General features: G+C 39.8%; 1 protein-coding gene across 27 annotated transcripts in view; it reads left to right on the forward strand.

The window, feature by feature from the left end:
• The window catches only part of SVIL (supervillin), a 267,203-nt gene that overhangs the window by 113,713 nt on the left and 128,306 nt on the right, over positions 1 to 25,184 (forward strand). For 25 of the 27 annotated variants that reach the window (XM_069086415.1, XM_069086412.1, XM_069086410.1 and 22 more), the window contains one exon: positions 24,902 to 24,959. The exons of 1 other annotated variant lie outside the window; for it this stretch is intronic. Coding sequence is in view for 17 of the 26 variants with exons in the window: in XM_069086396.1 (XP_068942497.1) it covers positions 24,902 to 24,959 (58 nt within the window). In the remaining 9 variants the exon portion in view is untranslated. Of the gene's footprint in view, positions 1 to 21,633; positions 22,794 to 24,901; positions 24,960 to 25,184 lie in introns of those variants that run through there. One more of the 27 variants, XM_069086409.1, reaches the window with a different exon arrangement.

The following is a 25,184-nucleotide window of genomic DNA, read 5'->3' on the forward strand; positions in this document are numbered from 1 at the left end:
GAGAGAGAGAGAGAGAGAGAGAGAGAGAGAGAGAGAGAGAGAGAGAGAACGAGAGAACAAACACAAGAACAAGAGTGAGAACCCGTGCAGGCTCATGGTGGAGAAAGAAGTCCCAAGAGTCAGGAGCAAAGCCTGGAGAGGAATGGGAGAATAAACATGAGTTATCTGGGCTCTTATTTAAAACGGAGCTTCCTGGAGGAAGCAATCAACCAAAGGAAGGATGAGAAGGCGGCGGCAGCACAAGGGATCTCCAGTGAAAAGGTGGGGAAGGCATCTACCAGGGTGAAAAGGATGCTGGGGTTTTTAAAAATATCCCCCCTGTTCTAATGAAATCCAGGTCTAGCCAATATCCTTATGCCCTAGATTATTTTAGTAGCCTCGGAAGTAGTCTCCTTGTCACTGGTCTTTCTCCTTTCCAATCATCCCCTGTCATGTCGGCATCCGATTGTCAGCCCCTTGTTCAAAACCATTCAGTCTCCTTACACCCTCCTTACAGCATCCAAAAACCATCTTTAGATCTCTCACTCTCCTGGTCATAGGGTCATTGTTACTTGTTTTAGTTTTATTGATACATTTTGTTTTTACATTTTCAACTCTTACACATTATTATCACTTTGTGAGAGAGCTCTTGTAACAAAGTAAAACTACTAACAATAAATGGCCTTGTGTAAACATGCGCACAATATTTCTTATCTCTAGCACCCCCCTCACACACACCCCTCCCTCTCTTTCAAAAAATCAACAGAAATCTGTTTTTTCTTGCTCTCATCCCACCCCCATTCCATTTAAAAAGAAAAGAAAAACAAATTTAGTGTAACAGATGTGTATAGACAAGCAAAACAAATTCCCTCCTTGACTATATGCAACAGCAGCTATGCCTCCCTCTGCCCCCTGAGTTGATCACCTCTGCCAGGAGGTAGACAGAAGCATGTTTCCTCATTAGTGCTCTGGAATCACAAGCAACCTCAGTCCTAGCAGCTTTTAATGTTGTTTGTTTTTATGATGTTGTCCTTAAATGTCTAAGTTGCTGTCATTCTACTCATTTCGTTCTTCATCAATCTGTAAAAGTCCTCAAAATTGCTCCTTTTTATAATACTGATCTAATGATATAAATTGCTTTGGCTCTGCTTGCTTCAGACTGGATCAGTTTATTAGTTCAACTTTTTGAAATCATCTACTTCCTAAGGAAAATAGTGCTCCATCTCTTATGTAACATGTGACAGCCATTCCCTGGGGTATGCTGGTAAATATTTAACAACCAGCTGCCTGAAAAACACACTCATCCTCCTTTGTTTTGGAAGCAATCAGGGTTAAGTGACTTGCCCAGGGTTACATAGCTAGTAAGCATCTGAGGCCACATTTGAACTCAGGCCCTCCTGATGCCAAGGCCAGTGCTCTATCCCTTATACCACCTAGCTGCCCCTCAACCTACTTTTAAGCATAATCTCCATTATTAAGGTTTTCTCCATCACTTTCTGAAGTCTAGATATCCAACATAATCACAAACCAAGTCCTGACTTGTAGCCTTTGCTGATTTCCAAGATATAAATGTGCACAGTGAAACTTTTAACAGTTTGCTTTCAAAAGCTAGCTAAAGCTGACTCCAACCCTCCCCTGGCCATTCCTCAACCAATGGCCATCCCCTCAGGTTCCAGGGGCTTTGCCAATACAAAAAGAGCCACAATAAACATTTTTACGTGTAAAAGACCTTTTTCTATTTCTTTGCACTTTTGGGGGGTATAAACCAACCTTTGGTTTAGCTGGATCAAAAGACATGCACTATTTAGTAACCTTTTGTGAATAATTTCAAATTGCTTTCCAGAATGGTTGTATCCATTCATAGGTCCATCAACAGTGTGTCAATGAGCCTATTTTCTCATAGCCCCTCAAATGTTTATCATTCTGTCTCTCTCTCTCCCTCTCCCTCTGTCTCTCTCTCTGTCTGTCTCCCTCTGTCTCTCTCTCTCTCTGTCTGTCTCTCTCTCTGGTCATCTTTGCTACTCTGATGGGTATGAGGTGGAATCTCAGAATTGCTTTGATTTGCATTTTCTAATTAGTAGTGATTTGGATCATTTTTTTTTTCATAAGGCTATAGAAAATCTAGGCCTCTTGCCTTGAGAACTCTTCATATCTTTAGAGCATGTATCAGTTGGAGAATAAATGTTCTTTACCTCACAGTCCTCACCCATAAAATGAGATTGGATTGATTACTGAAGTCTTTTCTGTTTCTTGTTATGCAGATATGCTACTTCATTGGAGCTCACAAAAGCCCCTATCAGTTAAATGCTACTGGTGGTCTAATCCCCATTTTATACATGAGGAAGCAGTTGGGGAGATCAAGGCCCTCCCTTACCTACGGTCACCATGCTCTAGTGAACGTTCGACTTGGGATTTGAACTCAGGCCTTGCTGACTCCAAGTCTTTGCTGATGCTTTCCTCTGCTTGGAACATCCCTTGCTCCAGCTCTGCTCCAGTCAAAATTGCATCCCGCCTTCAGTGACTGGGTCAGATGCTGCCTTCTCTCACAGCCTTCCCTCATTCTCCTCAACTTGGAGCCTTAGCTAGAAATGTTAACTCCCGAGGTCATGCAGACGTACAGACTGTGCAAACAGCTTTTATGGTAAAGGTGCTTTCGAGATGCTTACAGTAGCCAGAGGATGCCCTGTTCCCACACACATAATGAGGTCAAGATCAAGGGGACATACGGCGATTCCTTCATCCCTATGTGTGCGGTGTGAGAGAAAGTGGCTCAGTGCCAGTCTGGGTCAAGTCATCTAACTGCTGTTGTTTCTATGCTAGGACTGTGAGTGCTTTCAGAACCCTCTAACTGGAATGCCTTGGGATAAAGCCCCAGTTGTATCGCCCTAGTTATGAGCATCCCAACTGGATATGGTTTTTCCCTTCCTTAAACTCTCATAACTCCATATTTCTTTCTTAAAGCCTTTGTCACCTCATCTAATTCTATATTTGTATATGAGTTTTATGACCCCTACTGGCCCATAAGTACTCAATAAATATTTGTTGAATTAATGAATAAATGACCTCTTTAGAATTCCCCCAAATTCCTAGTAGTAAATGAGGTTTATTAGGGTCCTTCGGAATAAAACCAGAATATTCCTGGTTCTGTAATTCTGTAAAACTATTGATAGTTTTAAAGAAACATATCTTTAAACATTAATGGTGTATGATCAAGTAAAATGAGGTAAGTGTGAAAAGGCAGTCTATATGACAAATTAATATATAAAAAATATAGAATAGAGGCATTGTGGTATGGTCGGGAAGAGTGGCAACCAAGGCTTACTCTGCCCCACATAGTGCCGTTCCGTCTTGGCGCCTCAATTCTCTAGAAAGGGAATTGGCAGAGAAGGTACCAGTCTGCACTGTACCCCAGCGATGGTCAGAATGAACTTTAAAGGTGTAATAATGGGTGACCTTCCACAGATAAAAGCTAAACTAACCTATCCTCTCCTTAGCACTTGTTATACTTTGAGTTTCCAATGCTGTGCACCAGAGGCGTCCAACTTGCTGCCTGAGCTGTAGGAAGGAACACCTGCACAATTTCTGAGCCAGATGGAAACATAATTGGGAAAAAGTTTCCAAAATATCAGATGCATCATAGGTAATGTGACTTTGTGGTTTTCTAAGTCTATGCAGCTGCAGGGAGCCCTTTCTATCTGAGTGACAGACATCACTGTTGTGTGCCAGTTATCCTAAATATCAAATGATGACAGGTAGCATGGAATATAGTAGATAAGGAGTGCTGAACTTGGAATCAGAGAAACTGAGTTTGAATCCTTCTGCCTGTGTGACCTTGGGTGAGTCACTTAACCTTCTCTGGGGCTCAGCCTCCTCATGTGTAAAATGAGGAGGCTGGACTAGGTGACAACACTAATAGCTAGCATTTACACTGCATTTTAAAGCTGGCAAAGCACTTTTCACATATCCTTTTATTTGATCCCACAACAGCTTTGTGAAGTAGGTGCTAGTCTTTACTTCCATTTTACAGATGAGTGAACTGAGACCTGGGGTCTGGCCCTAGTTGACCTAAGGACTTTATCACCTCGCAGTTTGTGTTCCCTATGACCCAAAATTTGTAGAATTCAGGTTTATTCTGCTTTCTCTCTCTGATGCATTATTTTCCTCCCTGATTCATTGGGCTTCACAATGTTGAGGAGTCTAAGATCTGGCCAGTTCTTCACCTGACCATCTAATCAAACCCTACATGAAATTTCTCAAACCCTGGTGAAATTAAAGTTGTGTGTTTCCAATGTTGCATTCTCATGTCACATACTGAGGCGGTAAAGCCATCTGAAATATTTTGCAACAGACAAGAATGAGGTGGGGGGGGAGGCGGAATTCTATCCCAGGAGAGCCACTCAGATAAACTGGGGTGACAGACCTGACCTCAGCCACAGTGAGGCTCCCCATTCCTGTTTTAAATTCTGCCCAGGTTTCTCATGTGCTCAGTGGAAGCTTCTCAGGGTCAGAAACTGTCACATTTTCTGGTGAGGTCTGTGTAATGAAGGTCTAAGTACACAGGGGGGGCGGTCCCCACTACACACTCCACATTTGCTATGGAAAGGAAGACCAAAAAGTGTCATGTCAGAGCTGGTAATCTGGGATACAAATCAGTGGTGGCCACGCTGCCTTAGTAAGTACAAAGTGTCCTTTGCAAGCTGGTGTTTTCTCTATTGCTATTTTCCCTTTTACCCCTAAGTTAGTTTTTTAAATTGCATGACAGGAAAGAAGATAGACTGCTCATGTGTCGAGAGCAAGGGCTGATAGCCGAGTGCTGAGTGCTCCAGTGTTCACCCTTGCAATGTTGACATATTGACATTGCCATAACTTGGGTGTGACAAGGGAGGGCTTTGTCCCTGGATGGAAGAATTGAGAGGGTTCTGAAAGCACTATGCCAGGAAGTGCTTCACGTCTCAGAAACCTTCTGGTGACCTCTGCATATTTTCTCCCAAAGTTGCCGTGTCTCAAGTAAGAATCCCCCGCGACCCCCAATTTGTTTCTGGTATAAAACTAGATTGTTATGGTTCTGGATGTTGTCACAATACATATTTTCAAAAGTGCATACCATAGGTCTCAATTCCTAGTTTAAGATTACAGAGACTGAGACTTACCATTTTATATTGGAGACCTTCTAGCTTTAGACATAAGAAATTGCAGTGAGAAGATAAAACAACATTTTTGTAAGGGCTTTTAGAATGTGTTTGGGGACAGAAACAGGGAGAAAGGAACAATGGAGTTTCCTTTTGACTACTTATTACGAACTGTAAATCTTGGTGATGCTATTTTTGGAACGACTTTATTTTTCTGCTGTCCCTCTTAAATTTATAACCTACATGGAATTGAAATAATGGAGTTCAATTAAGTGCCAACATAATGCCCAGATCTTTGTAACTTCTAGCTTCAGTCCTTCTTCGTAGCTGTTAGTAGCCAGAACTGGTTGGCAAAAGCTGCTAGTCTAGAGCCCACTTGGCTGCATGGTCTCACCTCCTTGCCTTTCCAATGCCCTCCCTCTGTGGAGGTGCTGATGAGTGAGTAAGCAGCCAAAAGGTCCACGGCTCCGGGAAAGAAGTAAGAACTGGAGAGACGCACAGACTAGATAAGATATCCAGACCCTGAATGATGGACAACTGGCAGTTTGGGTGAGAGGAAGAATGTTTATTTCTTGATTAATTTTTCATTTTACCAGCTAATGAAAGTCACTTAGGTATAGCTTAGTGGGAGCTGTGATGTGTTTTTGTTTTAAAATGAGAGCTTCAGAGATATTGTATATATAGTGTTATAGTTTTCTTTTGATTCAGTTTTGTTTTATAGAACAAAATGTTTGGTATGTGGGTTCCTCCCCCCACCCCTTTCCAGTTGGCAGAGCACACAGCCCACTTACTAAATGCTTTCTGCACCTGTTTGCCATGTGTGGACCCTCCCTCCTACTTCGCCTACAACTTGAGGGTCTCAGGCTGGTGTTCCAACCATTTCATTATTTCAGATGGGGTCTGTGAGGAAGAGGAAGGAGAGGAGTGCGTGTCTTGAAATCCCCAGAGATCTGTAGGTACACAGGAGGGCTGGTCCCCACTACACACTCCACTGTGTTGTATGTAGTTGTATGACCGTTTGTAACACAGGAGTAACACCTGATAAGTTTGCCACGAGGATCAAATGTGATTATGTGTGTATGGTATTTTATAAACAGGAAAACACCACATGTGGCAGCTGTTATTAGTGTTACTTTCTAGGCTAATCTTAGCTCTGCTGTGACAACCTCTGGACATGGCCTTCCACAGGAAGCTGGGTGAAGGGGCAAATATAGGAACTGGATCTGAGGCTGCTTGCTATAGGAAGCTCCTGGGAACTCCCTCTACCAACCCAGGTCAACCGTTTTTCTGCAGCCAAGAGTCTTAGAGTTGACTAGAACACGGAGACGTTAGAGGGCAAGTGACCTGCCCAGGATCACAGAGCCAGAAGGTATTGGAGGTGACACTTGGACCCAGGCAGGCCTGGTTCACAATCTGGTTCTCTATTCACACTATCTATTGAGAAAGTAGGCAAAATATCAATCTAGGTGGTAACTTTTATTTTCCAAAGAAATTTGACTTATAAGATTATATTAAGCCAGCTATGGATCTTCAATATTACATCTTTTTTTTTCTCCCTATTTTACTTGGCCATTCATTTTTAGACTAAAAATTAGATTGGATATTTTAAAGTGTTGCATTGATAGATCAGTGTTATATATGCAGTAAATAAAATTACCTTTAGTACCTTTAAGACCAAGAATGCAATAAAAAATGGTACATAGGGAAAGTTAAGACCAAGAATGCAATAAAAAATGGTACATAGGGAAAGGGGAGCACATCGGTCATCAGGAAGCACAACTGTGAACATGAGATTAATTTGGGGTCGCCAAAAAACAAGGTTAACTCCGTACCGCTGTCCTAAAATCAGTATTTATTTTTTTGTCTAACCTCTAGTTTTCACTCTGCTTCAATCTCACCAGTCTATTGTTTAAAAAAAACAAAAAACCTGAGAGGCTGGTAGTGTTTAAAATTCAATTGGGAAGTATCATATTCTGGTGAAGTCATGCTGGTGGAAAGCCTTTTGAATGATAATAGGAAAATGGACAAAAGCAGAGGGAGATTTGTACAGTGATAAATGAGCTGCAATTAATCTCTGCACAACTGTCCTCCTTATATGTAAAGTATGGGAGGAGGGTGTGCTTTGAGAGGCTCTGTGCCTGGACTTTAATGGAATTTTGAAAAGAAAAAAAATTAATGCTTTTTTCCTCAAGCATACTTAAGATCATTATCTGTACTTCTGTCTAGAAAGCCAACAGTTACTTGTATCTATTTATTTATTGAGTGGCACATAGCCTAACATTTGGGATGCTAAGGTCCTGTTGACTCCATCTGACCAGGGCAATCACTTACGATCCTGTAGCCAGTGGATTTATTTGGAAACTGTGTGTTGCTATTTTGAAGTCGAGGAATCTTGGGAAGTTATTTTGCATACTAAATGAACTCTTTCAAAGATGTGGCTTTGTGCAAATTCTGTACTGAAGCTGAAAAAAAGGGGTTTTTGGAAAAAGAGATTTGCCTTAATCATCTAATATGTTCTAGGTCACCACTGCAATTAAGATTTCTTTCTCAGACTAAGCCTTAAACCAGGTATATGTGGCTGCTGTCTGGCTCATCATTGCAAACCCCCAATTTTCTATTATGATGTAAATATCCTCACAGTAAAGCCTTTTAGAGTTTTTGGCAATGGGTGATCCCTTCACTGCCAAAAGGTAGGTTCCCTGGTGTCTTGCAAGCTCACAGCTTGCAAGGTAAACACTGGGTGACCTATAAGCCAGCCAGTCAACTTGTACATTGCCATATTAGGTAAGCAGCTGAGATTGGCGTCTGGGGATAAGGCATTGCCGGATGCCAGCTAAACCTAACATGCTGCTGGGAGCCGGAGTCCAAACCCGGGGAGACATGACCCAGTACTGGCACATTCATTACAGTGCAGTGTGCAGTATGATGAGATGGATTTGCACTTAGAATTTTCATTTGCAGATATAGTATGGCGTATGATTGGAAGGCTGGAGGTTAGCTGGGGGAAGTAAGAGAAAACAGTGCTATTAGCTTTTAGACTTTACCAAGGAATTATGATATTCCCCTTATTCCAATTTATGTTTTTTGGGTGCTGTTTTTGTAGGGCCCAGGGAAAAGAAGTCATATAAAACCATGACTCAAATTATATTAAGAGCCCTACAGAACGAGTAAGATCATATTTTAAGTGTAAAGAATTATAACAACAAAGGATTTTCCTAGGACTATTTCTTGACATTTTATGCATATGTAGCAGGGGAGGAAAGGAGTAGAGGAAGCACACAGGAGAAGCCTAATGAATATTGTCTTTTGGAATGGGTTGCCTTGGATTCTAGTTTTGGTCTGATGCTTAAGAGCTGTGTGACCTTGGGCATCTCAGCTGCCTCTCTGGGCCTTCATTTCCTTCCTCCTTTGTAAATAAGGAGCTCTAGCAATATCACAATGGCACTTGGTGAGCTTTAAAATCCTCTGCTCAAATATGGATTTAAAGGGCATTGAACTCCTCATTCTATCTTATTCCTCTTATTTCCCTGCAGCCAATCGATAGAACACTTTTATAAAGGTGGCCCAGGGAGCAGTTTGTTGATCATAAGGCATACTTTAGCCCAAGAAGTGGAAGCCTTTTATGGATGTATCCTTAATATTGTGAATCCATTTTCCCCCTGCTATACGATGGAATTGCTAGAAAGCTGCTGAAGTGAGGGAAAGCTTCCATTGCATTTAATCCAGTGAATTCCTTTCAGTTCATTTCTTAGGGTGACCCTGGAACTGACATCTCAGATAATGCTTTGTTTCACTGGAGCGGATGGAAGAGGATATATCAAAAGACTTGCCTAAATCCAGGTGCCTCTTGTTCCCCACAAAGGAGCAAGTGTGTTTGCCTGTGTTTTCAAGATAGGTCTTCTGGCCTAAGTTCTTTTGACATATGGCATCTGTCCTGTTCAGTGGGAAAATCCATGTCTCAAAAATCCTACAACTGTGATTCAGCCCTCAAGTTATCAGACTGACCCTTGAGTTTTCATTGAGATTAGTGTTCCTGAGCCTAGTCAAGGAATTGGTCTTGGACCTGTATTAATTACATGTCCAAGGTGAGAGGTAATTGCATACCTGAATTCTTTGCCTTTCATTAATCTTTTGTTGGTGTTGCTATTAGCAAAGGTTGTTAGCTATTCCATAAATGCAGGCACCTAAGCAAACAGACCTTTATACCTTCATCTCCAGTTAGGTGTGTTGATGCCTTTACATTAGATTTCCTTCACCAGCTTTGTGCAAATAATTATTGCCTTTTTCTTCAGTGTTCTCCTTTCTGCTCCTCTTTTTCTTTCTTTTCCCACCTCCTGGATACTTCCCTCCCCATCTCTACACTATCTTACTTTTATCCACTCATCTTCATCACTTCCAAGTTAAGAATCAACAGTATAAATAGAAAAAAATTGAACAATTATATGATGAGTCTTGGAAGAAAAAAAGGACCTTCCATCCCCCCCACCACCTTCCCACCTTTTCTCCTTAGTTTTGTTTAAGAAATATATCCCCATCATCATTATCATAATCATAATTTTCACTACTTAGACAGTTTTGCCCTGATCTCTACTGAATACTTTTATGTGATAAACCCAGAGAGGGGAAGAAGAGAAGACTTCTGAAGTCAGTCCTCTGCAACATTGGGAATGTTACTAGTACAAAAGGAAGCTTTTAACAGATTAGTGCTGTGCCCTGTTAGGAATCTCATTCAATTCCCTAAGGATTTATTAAGTACTGACTGTGTGTTAAGGACTTAACATTCTACTTGAACAAATATTGAGGACATCATAATGTGGTAGATATGAGAGATGCTATGAAGAAATAGAAGGAGAAGGACCATGAGATAGAAGCACACAGTCAGAAGGGAGGGAGGAAATTTGATAGCCAGGAGTTCTGGCTTTTCTCTGTTATACTCATAAAACCCAGCTAAAAATGTTCTGCTATGAGTGGTGGTTGTGAGTCCACGGTATAGATCTTGTTCTGGCAGGTAAATATCATTGTGAATAGAATGCTAGCTCTGGAGTCAGAAAGAACTGCATTTGAAACCTCTCTCAGACACTTACTACCTGTATGACCCTTGTCAAGTCACTTCTCTGCCTCAGTTTCCCTACCAGCAAAATGGGGATACTAATAGTACCTACCTCACAGATTTGTTGTGATGATCAAGTGAATTAATATGTATGGCCCTTTTCAAACCTTAAAGTTCTATATAAATGCTAGCCATTACTACTATTATCATCATCATTCTTCCCTTTAAATTCTCCCCCAACCTGGTTGTTAGGTGATTGCCCCGCTGTCAGTGACTCTTAGGTGACACTCTCCTTGTCCTCTGTCATAAATGATTGATAAATGATTTGAAGTTCGATGTTTGGGCCACCCTGCCAGAGACACAAACTTGGACACATTCAGAGATCACCACCGTCAATCTCTATGTTGATACATGGATGGACCAACTCTTTTGTCATCCAGTGCAGTCCTGGATCTCTGTTCAAAGGTCAAGGTAGGGACAGGAGCACGTTATATTTAATGATCTGTTCCACCATGACAAAGAACATTTGCTCCTGACAAAGAACATTGCCTCGTGACATACAACATGAAAATTCTTCTACATCACACCATCTGCTTGTTGGAATTTGCTGTTGGTGGCATGAATAATTTTCAAAGTGTATTCTTCTTCCTAAGAGGCAGAATGATGTACTGAAGGGGAAGAGCCAGACTAGAATTGTGAAGACCTGCGTTCCAGACCTGTCTCTGACTCATATTGACTGCAAATCACTGAACATCTCAGTGGTTCCTTGGGCATCTCTCTAAAGATTTAAAGTTGCATGCTACTTATCTCTATCCTGTAGGGAATTTCTATACTTGCATCTGTGTGGCATTATAGATGAAATCATAGGTCTGGACCAAAAAAACCCCCAAAACTTCTCACTAATGGCTGCAGTCATCTTTGTTCTTCAATCTAAACTCCACTCTCTGACCTTAAAATCCTTCCATTAACTGACACCTTTCCCTTTCAATATACTTTCCATTGTTCAACATTCTTTTGTGTTTCTACCAATTTTGAGTCCTCAAATACAGCAGAGCCTGTCTCCTAACTACTCTCCACATAATGTCTTACTCATTTTAGATTCCTTTCATCTGGTTTATGTCAGTGATTCCTAAATTTCTGAGGACGCTCTTTCATAATAAAAATGGGGCAGACTCCTACATTGTATTTTAGCTTCCGTCTAAAAATCTGCATCTTGACAAAAGGCTGCTATGAATTGATAAGAGTAAGGGATAGAGACTGGATCTGGGATCCCATTGGTATAGGAAATTTTCCTGGGTAAGGAAAGTCACTCAACCCATAGAGCATCTTCTCTGAAACTGTCTAAGAGAGTAGCCTAGGTCATTGCAAGGTTAATCTTGCTTAGCTTCACACAAAGGGAGTTTAAGAGACCCAGATCTTCTTGGCTTTGAGACTGGCTCCCTATCCACCATGATACAATATGTTATGATTCAATAACTCTCTTAAATGGATTTATATTTTATTAATCAGAGTGGCATTTCTGATATTTGAAAAAGTTATTCCAGAAATATGCAAGCCCATTTTTATTCTGTAGAAGTTATATTTGCTTCTTAAACATTTTTAATATTAAATTAACCTCTTGCAGGAACTCTTGAGAAAAGGGATAGTGACTTACAAACTGGGGAGCCCAGCCTCATGTCTACCCTCTGCCCTCATCCTCATGGCCAATTCATAGCCACCTCAAGAGAAAGTATCAAATGTGGTTATATGTATAAAGTTCTGAGCTCAGTGCCTGGCACTTAGTAGGTGCCATTTATCTATGTATCATCATCATCTTCATCATCATTATTATTCTGTGTTCTGACTCAAAACACACTCTGTCCTGATTAATGCATCTCCCATCCTTAGAATTCTACTCATCCATGTTCCTTTATACTTGATGTGCATTTATTTTTTGTTTAAATGTCTTTGGTTCTTTCATTCTTGTCCCTTCCTCTAGGCTGCATATGACTCAAGAGGCAGTGTCTTGCATTTCTTCTGCTAGGCTTCAGAGTGCCAGACTATTTGCTGTTGGCAGAAGTTACAGAAGCAAATTTAAGTAGTCATATAAGGAAAGGTTTCTCAACAATTAAACCATTCCAAAAGGGAATGAAATGATTCAGAAGGTATAACGGGCTTCCTTTCATTCAAAGTTTAAAATCAAAGGGTACATGACCACTTAATGGATATGTTGTAGAAGGGGTTGTTGTTAAGGATTAAAGAGAAACTAGTTAGCTTCTTAGGTCCCATCCAATTTGGAGATTCTGTGACTCATCTTCTAGTTTCTTTTTCCCTTCCAAAGCTCTTAGTACATTAGCTATACTTATTACAAACACAGTAGTTATTTAATTGATGCCTCTTAGAATGATGAATGAATGATGAGAATGTCATTATCAAGAAAGCTGTCTGAAATTCAGCCACATTGCTCTAGCAGACACATTCCGACATCTCTTAGCAAGCTGAAAGGTACTTGGAAAAACTGGGTAGAACAGAAGACGGCTCCCTACTTAGATACCCCCTCATTGAACCATACCACATCTCATAATGCTGCCTTGCTAACTGCACAAAGCAAATGAAGGGATTTGGTGTATTCATCAGAATCAAGGGGTGATGGCTCCATTAATTATAATATCACTTACTGACAATTTCTAATATTTACCTCTGCCATCTAAATTCTCCTGTTCTTCTCCATCTAGAACAAGGGTGCTTAGTGTGGGACTCATAAACTATTTTTTTTTTAAAGAAAAGTTCCTATAAATGTATTTCAATTTGATTGATTTCCTATGTAACCTATGTACTTTATTTTACACATTTTAAAACATGATTTTGAGAAGGGTTCCACAGGCTTCGCCAGACAGCCAAAATGGGTCCATACCACACACACAAAAAGAACCCCCTGGCTCTAGAGGAAATCTCCTCTAGTACATGTTGACTTGTTCATCTGGTCTTTTCATGACTGTTTTAGTCTATGAACAGTTGCTTGTGGCTGAAGGTGACATCGCACAATATTAATGGATGTTAATTGTCACAATGTTTTTCCATTACAAAAGTGGAAATATTTTTCTGATTCCACAAAGGTTTAGGACATTACTGCTTTTGTGTAGTAGATGTTTGTGGTGGTGGTTAATGGACAGGTGGGTTTTTTAAAGTTTCTTAGTAGTTTGATGCTTTTATAGATGTGTGAGGAGGGCATAAGCACACTGAAGACCCCGTGCTGCAACTTTTCTTTTCTACTGGGTCTCTAGCGATCTTAGAGGGCTCTCACGGCCCAGAACAGACCCAGTCGTTGCCTTATTATTAAGGATGCTTAAGCATTCTGAAATAAATGTTCAACCTTGCTTATGGTTTAACTTAAGTCATATTTTTCAAATGTTAAGTGGAGTGTTTACACTTTATTATTTACTTTGATCTTGGAAGTTTGTTGTTCATCTCCCTCCCTGAGGGAGGGAGACCTCAGGTAACTGAATCTTTTTAAAAATAATTATTTATATTAAAAATTGATTTTTACTTTATTCTGGGAAGCAAAGTGATTTTCACTGTGAAAAGTTATTACTATAATTTCATACATGCATTTTAAATATGGGGGGATTTAGAGGGATGTTAAAAGGTTTTTTTTTTTTTCCTTTTTTAAAAAGAGGCTGTTCCTATGCAGCAAGACTGGTAATATCCTTTCACCACATTGCATGTTGAAATAGCTTTAGACTTGCCATAGCACTTTCTGCTTTCTGTCATTTTTTTTTTCATCTCTCCACATACTTGGACTGTTTTAGATTACCTTATGGGATGATATAACCAAAGATTTTATTTGCAGACTTGTCCAAAATATCACCACTACCCCAAATAAATGCATGAAGCATTTCACGGTCCACAGAGGAAGATTATGCTAAAATCAGGAATCTGGAATTTATTGTATAACATGATAAATGGGAAACAAAAAGGATTAAATGTGTTTCCCACTGGAGGGATAATCTAATGTCAGGCAGTTTTGCCTTGTGTTAGGAACGTACATGAAGAAATAAAATACAGTGACAAAAATGAGAATACCACTTATTACCATTTTAAGTGTAAAAAGAACACACACACATTCTGAACTGAACTCTAAGATTTTCAATCATGCATGATTTTTTTTTGTAGATTTTAGTAACTTCCATTGAAATATCCCTGACATTTTAATTTTTGAAATTTATTGACAGGTAATGTATAAAGTCAAGGAACATCTTTCTTCTGTAACAGTTGTATGTATAATCAATAGCCTAATCTTCAGGGAGCACTGCCTTGCTTGCCCTGTCAAGCTTTTGCCCATATTTCAAAAGAATGGAAGTAATTGAAAAGGCAGTTGCTAACTAGAGTCTAGCAATGACATGAAGCCTTACTGGGAAGCTTGGTGCAAGTACTGGTCAGTCAACTTTCCCAGAGGCCCCCAGGGTCTGTTAATGTGACATCAGTGCCCATTAGGAGTGGGTCAGGATACCTCTGTGGGATTTTGTTTTTATTTTCCAGTGCTGGCTTGTTCAGCTGACATGCACTTTTATGATGAATAATTTGCACGTGTTTGCCAGTTCATGGTTGGGAGCTTTTGATTCTGTGAACTTTTTAAGGGTACTTTATTCTTTCTTCACCTGTACCACTTTCTCATCATTTTATTTCACTAAAAAGCCTTCTCCCTCTTCCTTTTCTTCCTCCAATTAATTGTTGTTTCCCACTGATTCCCATTGCAGAGGCTCTTCAAATGTTGTTTGCTGCACTAAGGAGCATTGGCATCAAAACATGCCCATCATTTTGACTCACCATAGAGCTAGGCTAGTAACCTCAGGAGGTTTTATGCCATAATATTCTATGACTAATATGTTACTTTTGGCTTCACTACCTTCAGGAATTGGAAAGTACATATGTTCAAATTGTTTTTTCATACTTGTAAAATACTAGTAGTACTTTGGAATAATGGGAATCGCCTTCTTTCATGCATATGATCACATACGATGGATTCTCAAATTCTCTGATTCTGTCCACATTTATTTCTTTCCCCCATGCATCCTTCTTTCCAAAACTTTTCATGTCACCTCTTTGCCCTTTAGAAAAGGAAAGAAAAAAATCTGTGCTAGGAATTTCATGTTCAGGAAACAACTAGTTACATCTTTGCTTTGTTTTATCCATTTAGGAAATGAACTTGTCTGTTGATCTAAGTTCAGGACCAGATAGAAATGAATTTCAATCTTTTGGTATTCTGGAATTTGTTAGAACTATTCTTTTCATCACTGTGGACCTTACTTTGTAGGATCATAGATTTAGAGCTTCAGGGTCATTAAATCTAGCTCTTTTATTTTACAGGTCAGGAAACTGAGGCTCTGAGAGAGACTCATTGTATCATGCAACTCATACCTGAGTCAGGATTAAAACCCAGATCTTCTTAATTCCAAGTCCAGTACTCTGTTATGTCATTCTGACTCAACCAAAGGACAGTAGAAAATTGCATGTGGGGTGAATAAGTGGTCTCCTCTACCAGTATAGATCACACTCCCTGCATTACTTTTCATCTCTCTTCTTCTTATCCTTATTTTGCTATAAATTCACTTGAGGAGCTGGTGCCCAACATCCTGGAGTACTTTTCACAAAATATCATGAACATATATGTTCTCAATAATGTATTTCATTCTACTCTCACAGAAACCACCATTGGTAACATGTTGCAATTGGCTTAGACCCACCATAGGTTTTTGGTTGGTTTTTTTGTTTTGTTTAGTTTTTGTTTTGCCATTTGATAATTTTTTATTTTAAGTCTTTGGAGATCATGTGGATAACTTTTACAAGCCTCAGAGTTCTTAAGCCTCAAGAAAATGTTGTTGGATCCAGTCTTCAGGAGACTTTATAGGTGCTATCAGAATGCAATGTGTGATTTTTGTCTCGTGATCATAATTGGCACAATTCTAGAGAAACCCAACCACAGAGGTATTGAAATTCTTGATAAAATTAAACCAGAATTGGTAAAGAAGTTAAAGCTAAGTAGAATGAAAGTCAGCAGGCTCTGAGGGGAATGAACAGGCTTCACCAGTGGGATTCATTGGCCTCCATTGTTTATATTAGGCAATAAGCAAAGAAATGAAAAGAAAGATAATGTATCATATGTACTAGAAGGATAATGCAGGAGAGAAGTATTGTTAAAAGACAAAAAAACTCAACAAACTCTTCCAGACTAATATGTCATTTGATATTCAATGATTTCATTTCACAAATAGGCAGAGGGTGTTATGTGGTTCACCTCCCACGCCCCCAAAAGACTTTTGGAAAATATGATTTAGAATCTACAAGTAAAAGAGACCAAAGGCTTGTATAATGTTTAGATTGTATTAATTCAACAAATATTTCTGAGCACTTCTTATGTACAGAGTCCTTTTTTCAGATGATATAAGGAATGCAAAGAAGTCTAGAACATCATTTCTGCCCTTCGGAACCTTGCAATCCATTTGTCAGATAGTGGGGAGCAATGGGAGGTTTTTGAGGAGGAGGAAATTGTATTGATAATAAGGAAAGAGAAAGTAGAGAACAATAGAGTTGATAGTATTAAGTAAAGTTTTATGCTGTGCTTTCTTTAATCACCTTGGAGGTTTTTGGTGATCTCCAGGAGGATTGAAAAACACTCCTTATACCATATTGGCATTAACTGCAATTTATTTATTGAGATTTTTCCAGCTATGTAAAACAGTACTCTCAATGAGTAGATTTAAAGGATAGAAGTCCCTGCCCTCAATTAGTATATAATATTAAAAAGAGTAACGTTACCAGCAGGAGTTCTATAGAGACTCACAGTAGCTTTATTGGAGTCAATGTGGTCACCTGAATGGAGAACTGATTTGCAGCTGGGAAGATATGGGGTCCTATGTAGAGCTTGACTTATCACTTAATCTCTCAGTGTGCCCAGGCAATTCTGTAAACTGTAAATTAAGAAGCAACTACTGATCTGCATTGATGAAAAGGAATTACTTCAAAAGGAGTTACAATCACCAAAGAAATCACAGCACCAACAAAGCAATACTGCCTCCAGAACTGTGAGACATCATTATTGTGCCCTCGGAGGGCCCATAAACAGAGCATCCCAACTCCTGACAGAACAGGTGACCGAGGAAGTGAGGTCAAGGCAAAAAGCTGGGTGCCAGAGAGTGTAAGGAGCACCCCCTGGACATTTGGCACATCCTGGATGTTTCCTTTCTGACGATGCTGAGTCTCTTACCTCCTCCACTCTTTGCTCAAATCCTTCTGAGCTTCCCCCCAGGCCATGCCCTGCCTCCTCATTGTGACCTCTAATCTCAGAGGGAAGTCGTTGGCTCCCTAAAAGTCCCATGCTAGGAAAGCTGTTCTCCAGATATCCCAATTTTAGTATTATTTTCTTTTGCTAATTTTGATGATTAAAACATTTTTTAAAAAAATGAAACCTTTGAAATGTTGCCTCGATAAGTATTGAAGATCATATAGTTTCTTCAAAATGGAAAATGTTAGCATTACTTAGTAAACCCAGGGGCAATGACTTTTGTGTCCCTCATTTGCCTGTATTAAGCTGGTGGTTGTTTCTATATTAGAGGGAGAACATGTAGATATTCCAGGTTTGGGGCAACATTTTCTCTCCTGATTTTGAGGGAATACCAAATCATTCCCTAAAATTCTTTCTTTACTTAAACTAAAGGTGTTAAGGGACAGGTGAGTGTCAGTAGACATGTAGGTAGTTGTTTTATAGACCCCTTCTTTGTAGGAGTTCAGCTTTCTTTTTTCCAATAATATTATCAAACTGCTTGCAAACTGTCTATTGCTGTATAATGTAACTTTGCCCACCAGACTACTGTGTTTTTACTTTGGATAAAGATTCCAAGGCATGGAGATTAAGTGATATAGCCATAGCTTGGAGTCATATTGGCAGGAGTTGGGGCTGGCTTTCTGTAATTTCTTGTGATAGTTTTGACTGCATTTAAATCTGCTGCTCACTTGATTTCTTTAGCACAGAGCAACTAAGAGGGTTAAAAGAAAGTAATTCAGGTAAAGTCCCATCACATCAAACTTCAATGGAATAGCCAGATTTTTTTCTCTGTGCTGGAATCTCATCGAAATGCACACTACTTAGAAATGAATTGGAAGCTTATAATAATTGAAAGGAAACACTGTTTATTCAGGTTGTCATCAGTTCTGCCAAAATACAGTTCTTTTCCAGAGCAAGGGTACAAGAGTGGGAGTGATACTGAATTATTTTGTCATATCTCATGACTTTCTGCCAGAATCGACTGCTTTCATCCTAAAGATGCCCCTCTACCCTAACCATTGGAAGACAAGAAGCATTCCTTATCAGCCCTGACTCTGAAATGAGGTTTCCAACTGAGAGAGGCAGGATCCTTATGTTAGTGTTTGCTCATGGGCCCCATTTTTTTCCAGGTTGACATGTGAAGTTAGTAATCATAACCATTATGGGTACTGCTCGAGTTTTTTTTGCCATCCAAGTGCCTGGTGCATAGTAGGAAGTCAGTAAGTGTTTCTTGAATTGAATTCTTCATCAAAATGAGGCTGAAGATGTAGACTACTGCTGACACATGCATAGTCACTGTGTTTTCCTCCTTAAGATCATATATTATAGAGTTAGAAAGGACCATTTCATTAAACCCATTATTTTTCAGTTGAGAAACTGAAGTTCTCAGATGTGAAGTGAGCTGTCCAAACTGGTGTTCCTTACAACTGCTTAGAAAAGCCAGGTATCTGCTTCCAAATCCAGGGCCCATTCCACAACATCATGAAGGTTAGGTTTTATTCCACTGAACAAACATTTGTTTTGCTTAGTTAATGTCTCCCACCACCACCAGCACCCCTACATCCCCTTATTACCACAAAGTGATTCCTCCCTCCTCAAATTTTTCATGCTATGTTACCAAGACAGAGTTCTCCTTTGTATTTATCACAGTCTCCTTTGTGTCATGATTATCTGTCTGCCTCTCCCCTCTGACATCCTTTTCCCTTTAGATTGTAAATGCTCTGAAAGCAGAAGCTGTGTTGCATCTATATTTACAGTCTTTGTGCCTAGAATACAAAAGTTACTTGCCAGATGTTTGTTGAATTTCATCAAATTGGTAGCTTGACTATGAAGAGACAGAGGGAGAAGAGCTAAAGATGATCCCAAAGTTTCAAATATGGGAGACTGAGGGGATGAGAGTGCCACTGATAGAAATGGTGATCAGAAAGGGGAGCAGGTTTGGGGAAAATATAGTGGTCCAGATTTGAGATGTTTATGTTTTAGGTGCCAGTGGGACATCTGTGTAGAGATGATCTATGGATAGGGGGAGGCCTCAATCTGGAGAGGGACTTACACATTTGACTGTAACCTACATGAAAGTGAGAATTAATAGTCTGAGAGTAAACAAATCAGATTCCAAGGGAAAAAAAAACATGAAAAGAGCCAGGAGATTTCAAACTCTTGGGGAACAGCCATTTTAACAGTGGACAAGAGTCAAATGGGACAATCAGGAGTGTGGTATGTCTGAGGCCAACAGAAAGCGATTGCCTAGGAGAAAGAAGACACTTAGCAGTAGCAAACATTGCAATAATATGAAGGATGATAAAGATTGGGGAAAAGGCCCTTAAACTCAATGATTAGGAAATGATTAATTAGCTTTGGAGATAACAGTTTTAATAGAATAGTGGAGATGGAAACCAAATTTCAGAGAGGAGAAACAGGGAGGGAGGAAGTGGAGTTATGATGTGTAGACAACTTTTTCAAGAGTTTAGAAGTAAAAAAAGAGAAAGAAATAGGATTATGGATATCCTATTGTATACCATACAAATGTTAAGAACTTGGCAGATCCAATGATGGGCACTAGAGATAAAAGAAAACAAAGCAAAATCATCTCTGCCTTGAAGGAACTTATATTTAATTCAGAGGACAGCGAAACATATTCAAATAAGTTGATACAAAGTAAATAAGTAATGTAAGTAATTAATTGAGGGAGCTGGAAAGAATCACAAAGTGGAGGAACATGTAAGCTATGCTTTTGAGAAATCTGGGGATTCTGTGATGAGATGACAAAGGAATACATACCAGACATGGGAACTCCATATGCAAAGGCACGGGACTAGGAAATCACATGTCATGCTCAACAAACAGCCAAGTGGTCAATTTGACTATAAAGCAAAGTGTATGAAGGGGATCAGTACAAAATTAGAAAGGTAAGTAGGAGCCAGATTGTGTACTAGCAAGCCAAGGATTCCTATTTTTATCCAAAGAGATGACAGGAAGCCTTTGAACATTTTTGAAAAGGAGGATGAAAAGGCAGTCAGTCAATCTCTCAATAAGCATATAGGTGCCTACTACATGCCAAGTAGTATAATCACCAGGGATATAAAGAAAGTCAGAACAACCAAAACAACAACAAAGCTTCTCTAAAGGGGAGAGAACTTGTAAACAACTTTGTGCAAACAAGATATGGCTATATAGATCACACACCATCAGTAAAGAGTAAGCATTACCATTAAGGGGGAATTAGGAAATACTTCTTGTAGACGTGGGAAGTCAAGGCATCCAGAAGGTTGAAATGAGGAGAGAGGGAATTACAGGCAAGAGGGATTAACCATGCATGGGGGTGGAGAGTGGGTGGGGGGGTAGGGAGATAATTACTGGAGTTGGAACCTGGGGAAGATGGATGAGAGTAAATTCAAGGATGCCTATAAAAAGATTAACTTATTAGAAAGCAGAGAGTCACCTCTTTTCCTATGACCAGAGGTAAGGTGAGAGTTGGTTGTTGGGTGAGAAGTTTTGAGGAATGGAGGAGGGTAGTTGAGGGCTCTCACATCAATGGCCGCTTCTTATTGAGGCAGTCACTGGCTATAATGTTTATTCCCTTGAAGGATAAGGGTTTGGAATAGCCCACTTTGGAGAAATGAGATAGAAAGTCAATGAGAGTAGAGTGGAAGGGATGCCAAGTTGAAATGAAGAGCCAGCTGATAATATTGTCTTAAATGAATAGCAATGAAAGAATCACACAGGGGCGGCCAGGTAGCACAGCGAGTAAGAGCACCGGCTCCAGTGTCAGTAGGACCTGGAGATCGAATCCCGGGCTCAGACACCTAGCACCCACCCAGAAACACCTGGCCGTGTAACCTTGAGCAAGTTACTTAACCCCAATTGCTTAGGGGCAGCCAGGTAGCACAGTGAGTAAGAGCACCCGGCTCCAGTGTTGGGATGACCTGGATCAAATCCGGGCTCAGACACTCAGCACCACACCCAGAAATAACTGGCCGTGTAACCTTGAGCAAGTTACTTAACCCCAATTGCTTAAAAAAAAAAAAAAGAATCACACAAACTCCAATCAAAACATGCTGTACACTAAGGATAATAACAATAACTAGCATTTATTTAGCACTTTAAGATTAGCCAAATGCTTTATAAATATCTCATTTTAATCTTCAAGGTAGGTGCTATTATTATGAGGGAACTCAGTCAAATGGAGGTTAAGTGACTTGCCCAGGGTCACAGATCTAGCAAATGCCTGAGACTGGATTTGAACTCCTGTCTTCTGGACTGCAGGTTTAATGTTGGATCCATTGCCCCATCTAGTTGTCTCTTGGTGACCATAGGCCTTAAATTTAAAGACAGTAGAATCAACTCCTCTGGCATAACTCTGCTCAGGATCTGAGCATGGGATCCAGTAAGAAGTGGTCTGGCATCAGACTTGGGAACCAGAATGTAGTGGTAGCGCTGCCAGAGCATTTTAGGCTCCCTTGTCCTCCGTGTCTTCATTGGTAAAATCAGTGTTTTTCCTGGATACTCCAGAGTCCTAACTCTTAGCATCTGTGATCCTATTAATGGTCTTCACCTTCACTGTGCATTAGAGTAATGTTGCTGTATTTGTTCTTTAAATGAAGCAGAGCTTTTAAAAAATCGGGCAGTTCAAAGGACGAGTGTAACAGGAAGCTTACTGAACACCTTCTGTCACACATTCATATTTTGGGGGCTTGTGGTTGTATCTTTTCTTTTCCCCACAATTTCACTCATTATGTTGCCCATCAATCTTGAGTTTTCAGTGTTCTTCTTGACCGCCTATTAGGTGAAACGCTTCATTTAGTGATATTAGTTAAGAGCCTGGGCATGGTTTTGCTTCTGCTGCTTCCCCATTCTCCCAGCAGTCTTTGTGATTTTGGGGAGAGAGCCTAGGGATTGCTTTTCAGTGCCTGCGAAGATGGTTAGCTTCAGTCGGTTGCTGCCTCGTCTACTTGGCCAGAGACCCGTGTTGTCATTTGGCCTGTGCTTTGAAGTGGTAATATTATAAATCTCCCAATCACTGTTATCCAGTCTGGTTTAGTATTCATGTGCCTAATTTCTCCTTGTAATCTGATTACTGGTTTGAGCTGTTGCAGCCTGCAGCCGGCTGCTGTGCATTTACTGTACTCCCCAGGACTCGAGCGCCTGACAGCGCTGGTCCTGGGCTATGAAAAATCTCAACACGATTTTGCTTAGACGGGCCTAGGGCTGTGGCTGGTTAAGAATTAGCTGCTAAAGGAGTTTTTGTTAGGCGAATCCTTTGTTTGTGCAACCATGTTCAGAAACCCTTGGATTTCCAGCTTTGTGGAAGCAATTGAGTACTCTGAGGAACAAGGTAAGAGGCAAGAGATTGTATAGAAAGCTGTTACTCATTTCTTTCACTAATTGCCTGAATGCTCTGTAGCTACAGCTCTTAGGAGGGTACTTTCTCCCAGAAATGCTAGTTATTCGTATCCAGTAAGCTATGTAGTCTTATATTTCTCTCAGAGGATACTTGAAAAAAAATCCAAGTTCTTTAATTAGTTTATTTTAGAAATGCATTAAATTTAAAGCATGGGTTGGGGGAGGGCAGAGGGATGAGCATTTTAAGATTTTTCATTCCTGCTCAACAATTAGAGGTATTTCTAGCACCTAAAAGCTTTCATCAAGGACAGTTGCAGACCCCTGAATAATTAAACTTCTGATCAAATTGAGAATCAGTTGGGTAGCAATGATTCTGTCAACCCAATCTCTTTACTAAATTATCTCCAGTGGTCCGAGCTGTTTGTTTTAATGAAATCATCCTATGAGACAATTTGGAGCAGGGATTTGTGTTTTCAGTGGCTTCTTTTTCAGTTTACGGAGGGGATGTGCTTTCAATTTAACTACAGAAATATACCAAATACTCAATTCACCGCCTGAACAAAAATGAAATGTGCAGATTCTCTTGTAATCGCTTGGCTTTCAAACATCACTCATCAAAAATGGCACTTAGCAGAACTTCAGTATTTGGAAGTGACAGGCATCTGTCCGGTTCCAATGGTGCATTATACTGAACTTGGGTAACGTTTTGTGCTGGGAGTCTCGGTTGACTTGTACAAGGCACTGTCAAAACAGCTAAAAAAAAAAAAATCCCAAACCAGCCGCAGCCAAAATATTGCTGAGTGTCTGTTAGATACAAGGCAGAAGAAGAAAAGAAAAAAAGCACAGGACTTTTCACTGGAGCTGTTTTTCCAATTTTGTGTCCCTCTTCACTTGACAAGTTTACAAACACCAGGCTTAAGTATATATTTTGATGAGCAATGAAGTGTCAACATTTACTCCATCATGTACCTCTTTCCCCATCAGGTCCCTTGCCCCCAAATCTTAGGTAGTAAAAGCTCATCTCCAGAGGGATAAAGTTTCTGTAAGTGGTTTACTCGTGGTTTTCTGGGTGGACAAATGATCACTGTGCCAAAAGCTGTAAAATAGGTTACATACCATTAGAATGGTTATAAATTTTACCCATGCCTGGTTTTTATTAACCAATTCATTCTATATATATATGTGTGTGTGTGTGTGTGTGTGTGTGTGTGTGTGTGTGTGTGTGTGTGTGTGTGTGTGTGTGTGTGTGTTTCTTCTGTGCAGAATTGTTACCAGCTGCTCTTACATAATGTATATCTGGTCTTCAAAAATAAGTAGCTGGTTAATAGGATGAACTTTTATGATTAAGGTTTAGTTTAAAAAAGAAAAGGAAAAAAAACTAAAGATGTCTTATTGCAAAACAAATGTAGCAGAGATCATAGGAACAGGATTTCCTGCCAGATGAGGGGCTTCAGAGCTCCTGAACTATCTATCAAAGTTTGCTGGATCATTTCTAAGTATAAGTTGACTTTAGTTTAAAACTACATTAGACCATTCTTCTTCTTGCTCCATTTTCTTCACTTTAAATAGGGAAGTTGGACTACAATTTCTGCAAGGGCTTGACTAGCTTCCCAGTGTATTGGTGGGAAATGCTGTCTGGTCCCAGAACAAATGTCAAGTTGTCTTGTCTTAAAATTGAAGTAATATTAAATGTTTGGATAAAATTGATTTCTGGAAAAGCTGTCGTCTTACATCTGTGACTTTTGAGTGTTTTTATTTTGACTGTTTGAAAGGCTTGGTGAAGATGGTCTTTTTGTTTACAGGAATATTGCTGTTAAACCTCAGTTTCTTAATCTGTAAAATGTGGATGATAAGACCTTTGATGCCTAGAAAGTGCTTTGTAAACTGGAAATTATATAAATATGATTTTTTTTTATCATTTTTCTGGTCTACCACAAAAGTATCTTCTTTAGACACTGAATAGTTTGATGTGTTTGGACAAGGAGGCTGACTTGTTTTTTTCAGTTGTTGTTCCACAATATAATCAGTGACTAAACTAGACTGTTTTCTCACTTCCTATTCTGTTGCCATTTCAACATTATCTTTTTTCTTTACCCTCAGATTTCAACAAGAAAAAATCAAATCTCTTCCAGCTACCACATAAAAGAAAGGCATCAAGGTAAAATTATCATAATGCTTTAAGGAAACTTAACTTGTTTGATATTAAGCTTCATAGAAACCTTTTAAACATAGGAGACAAAGCTTTGGCAGTATGAGTGTTGAGAACATGGTGGTGTAGTGGTCTCTCTGGCTTAGGCTCCTTTCTGTGCTCCAGAGTCCCTTATCTGTAAAAATGGGAGTACACTGTGCCATCCCAGAGGAATTTGAAATCTCCACTTAAGTC

Source organism: Petaurus breviceps, unplaced genomic scaffold (assembly GCF_028583685.1).
Source record: "Petaurus breviceps papuanus isolate PSGF00001 unplaced genomic scaffold, PetGlider_PUasm1.0 178, whole genome shotgun sequence".
NCBI lineage: Eukaryota > Metazoa > Chordata > Mammalia > Diprotodontia > Petauridae > Petaurus > Petaurus breviceps.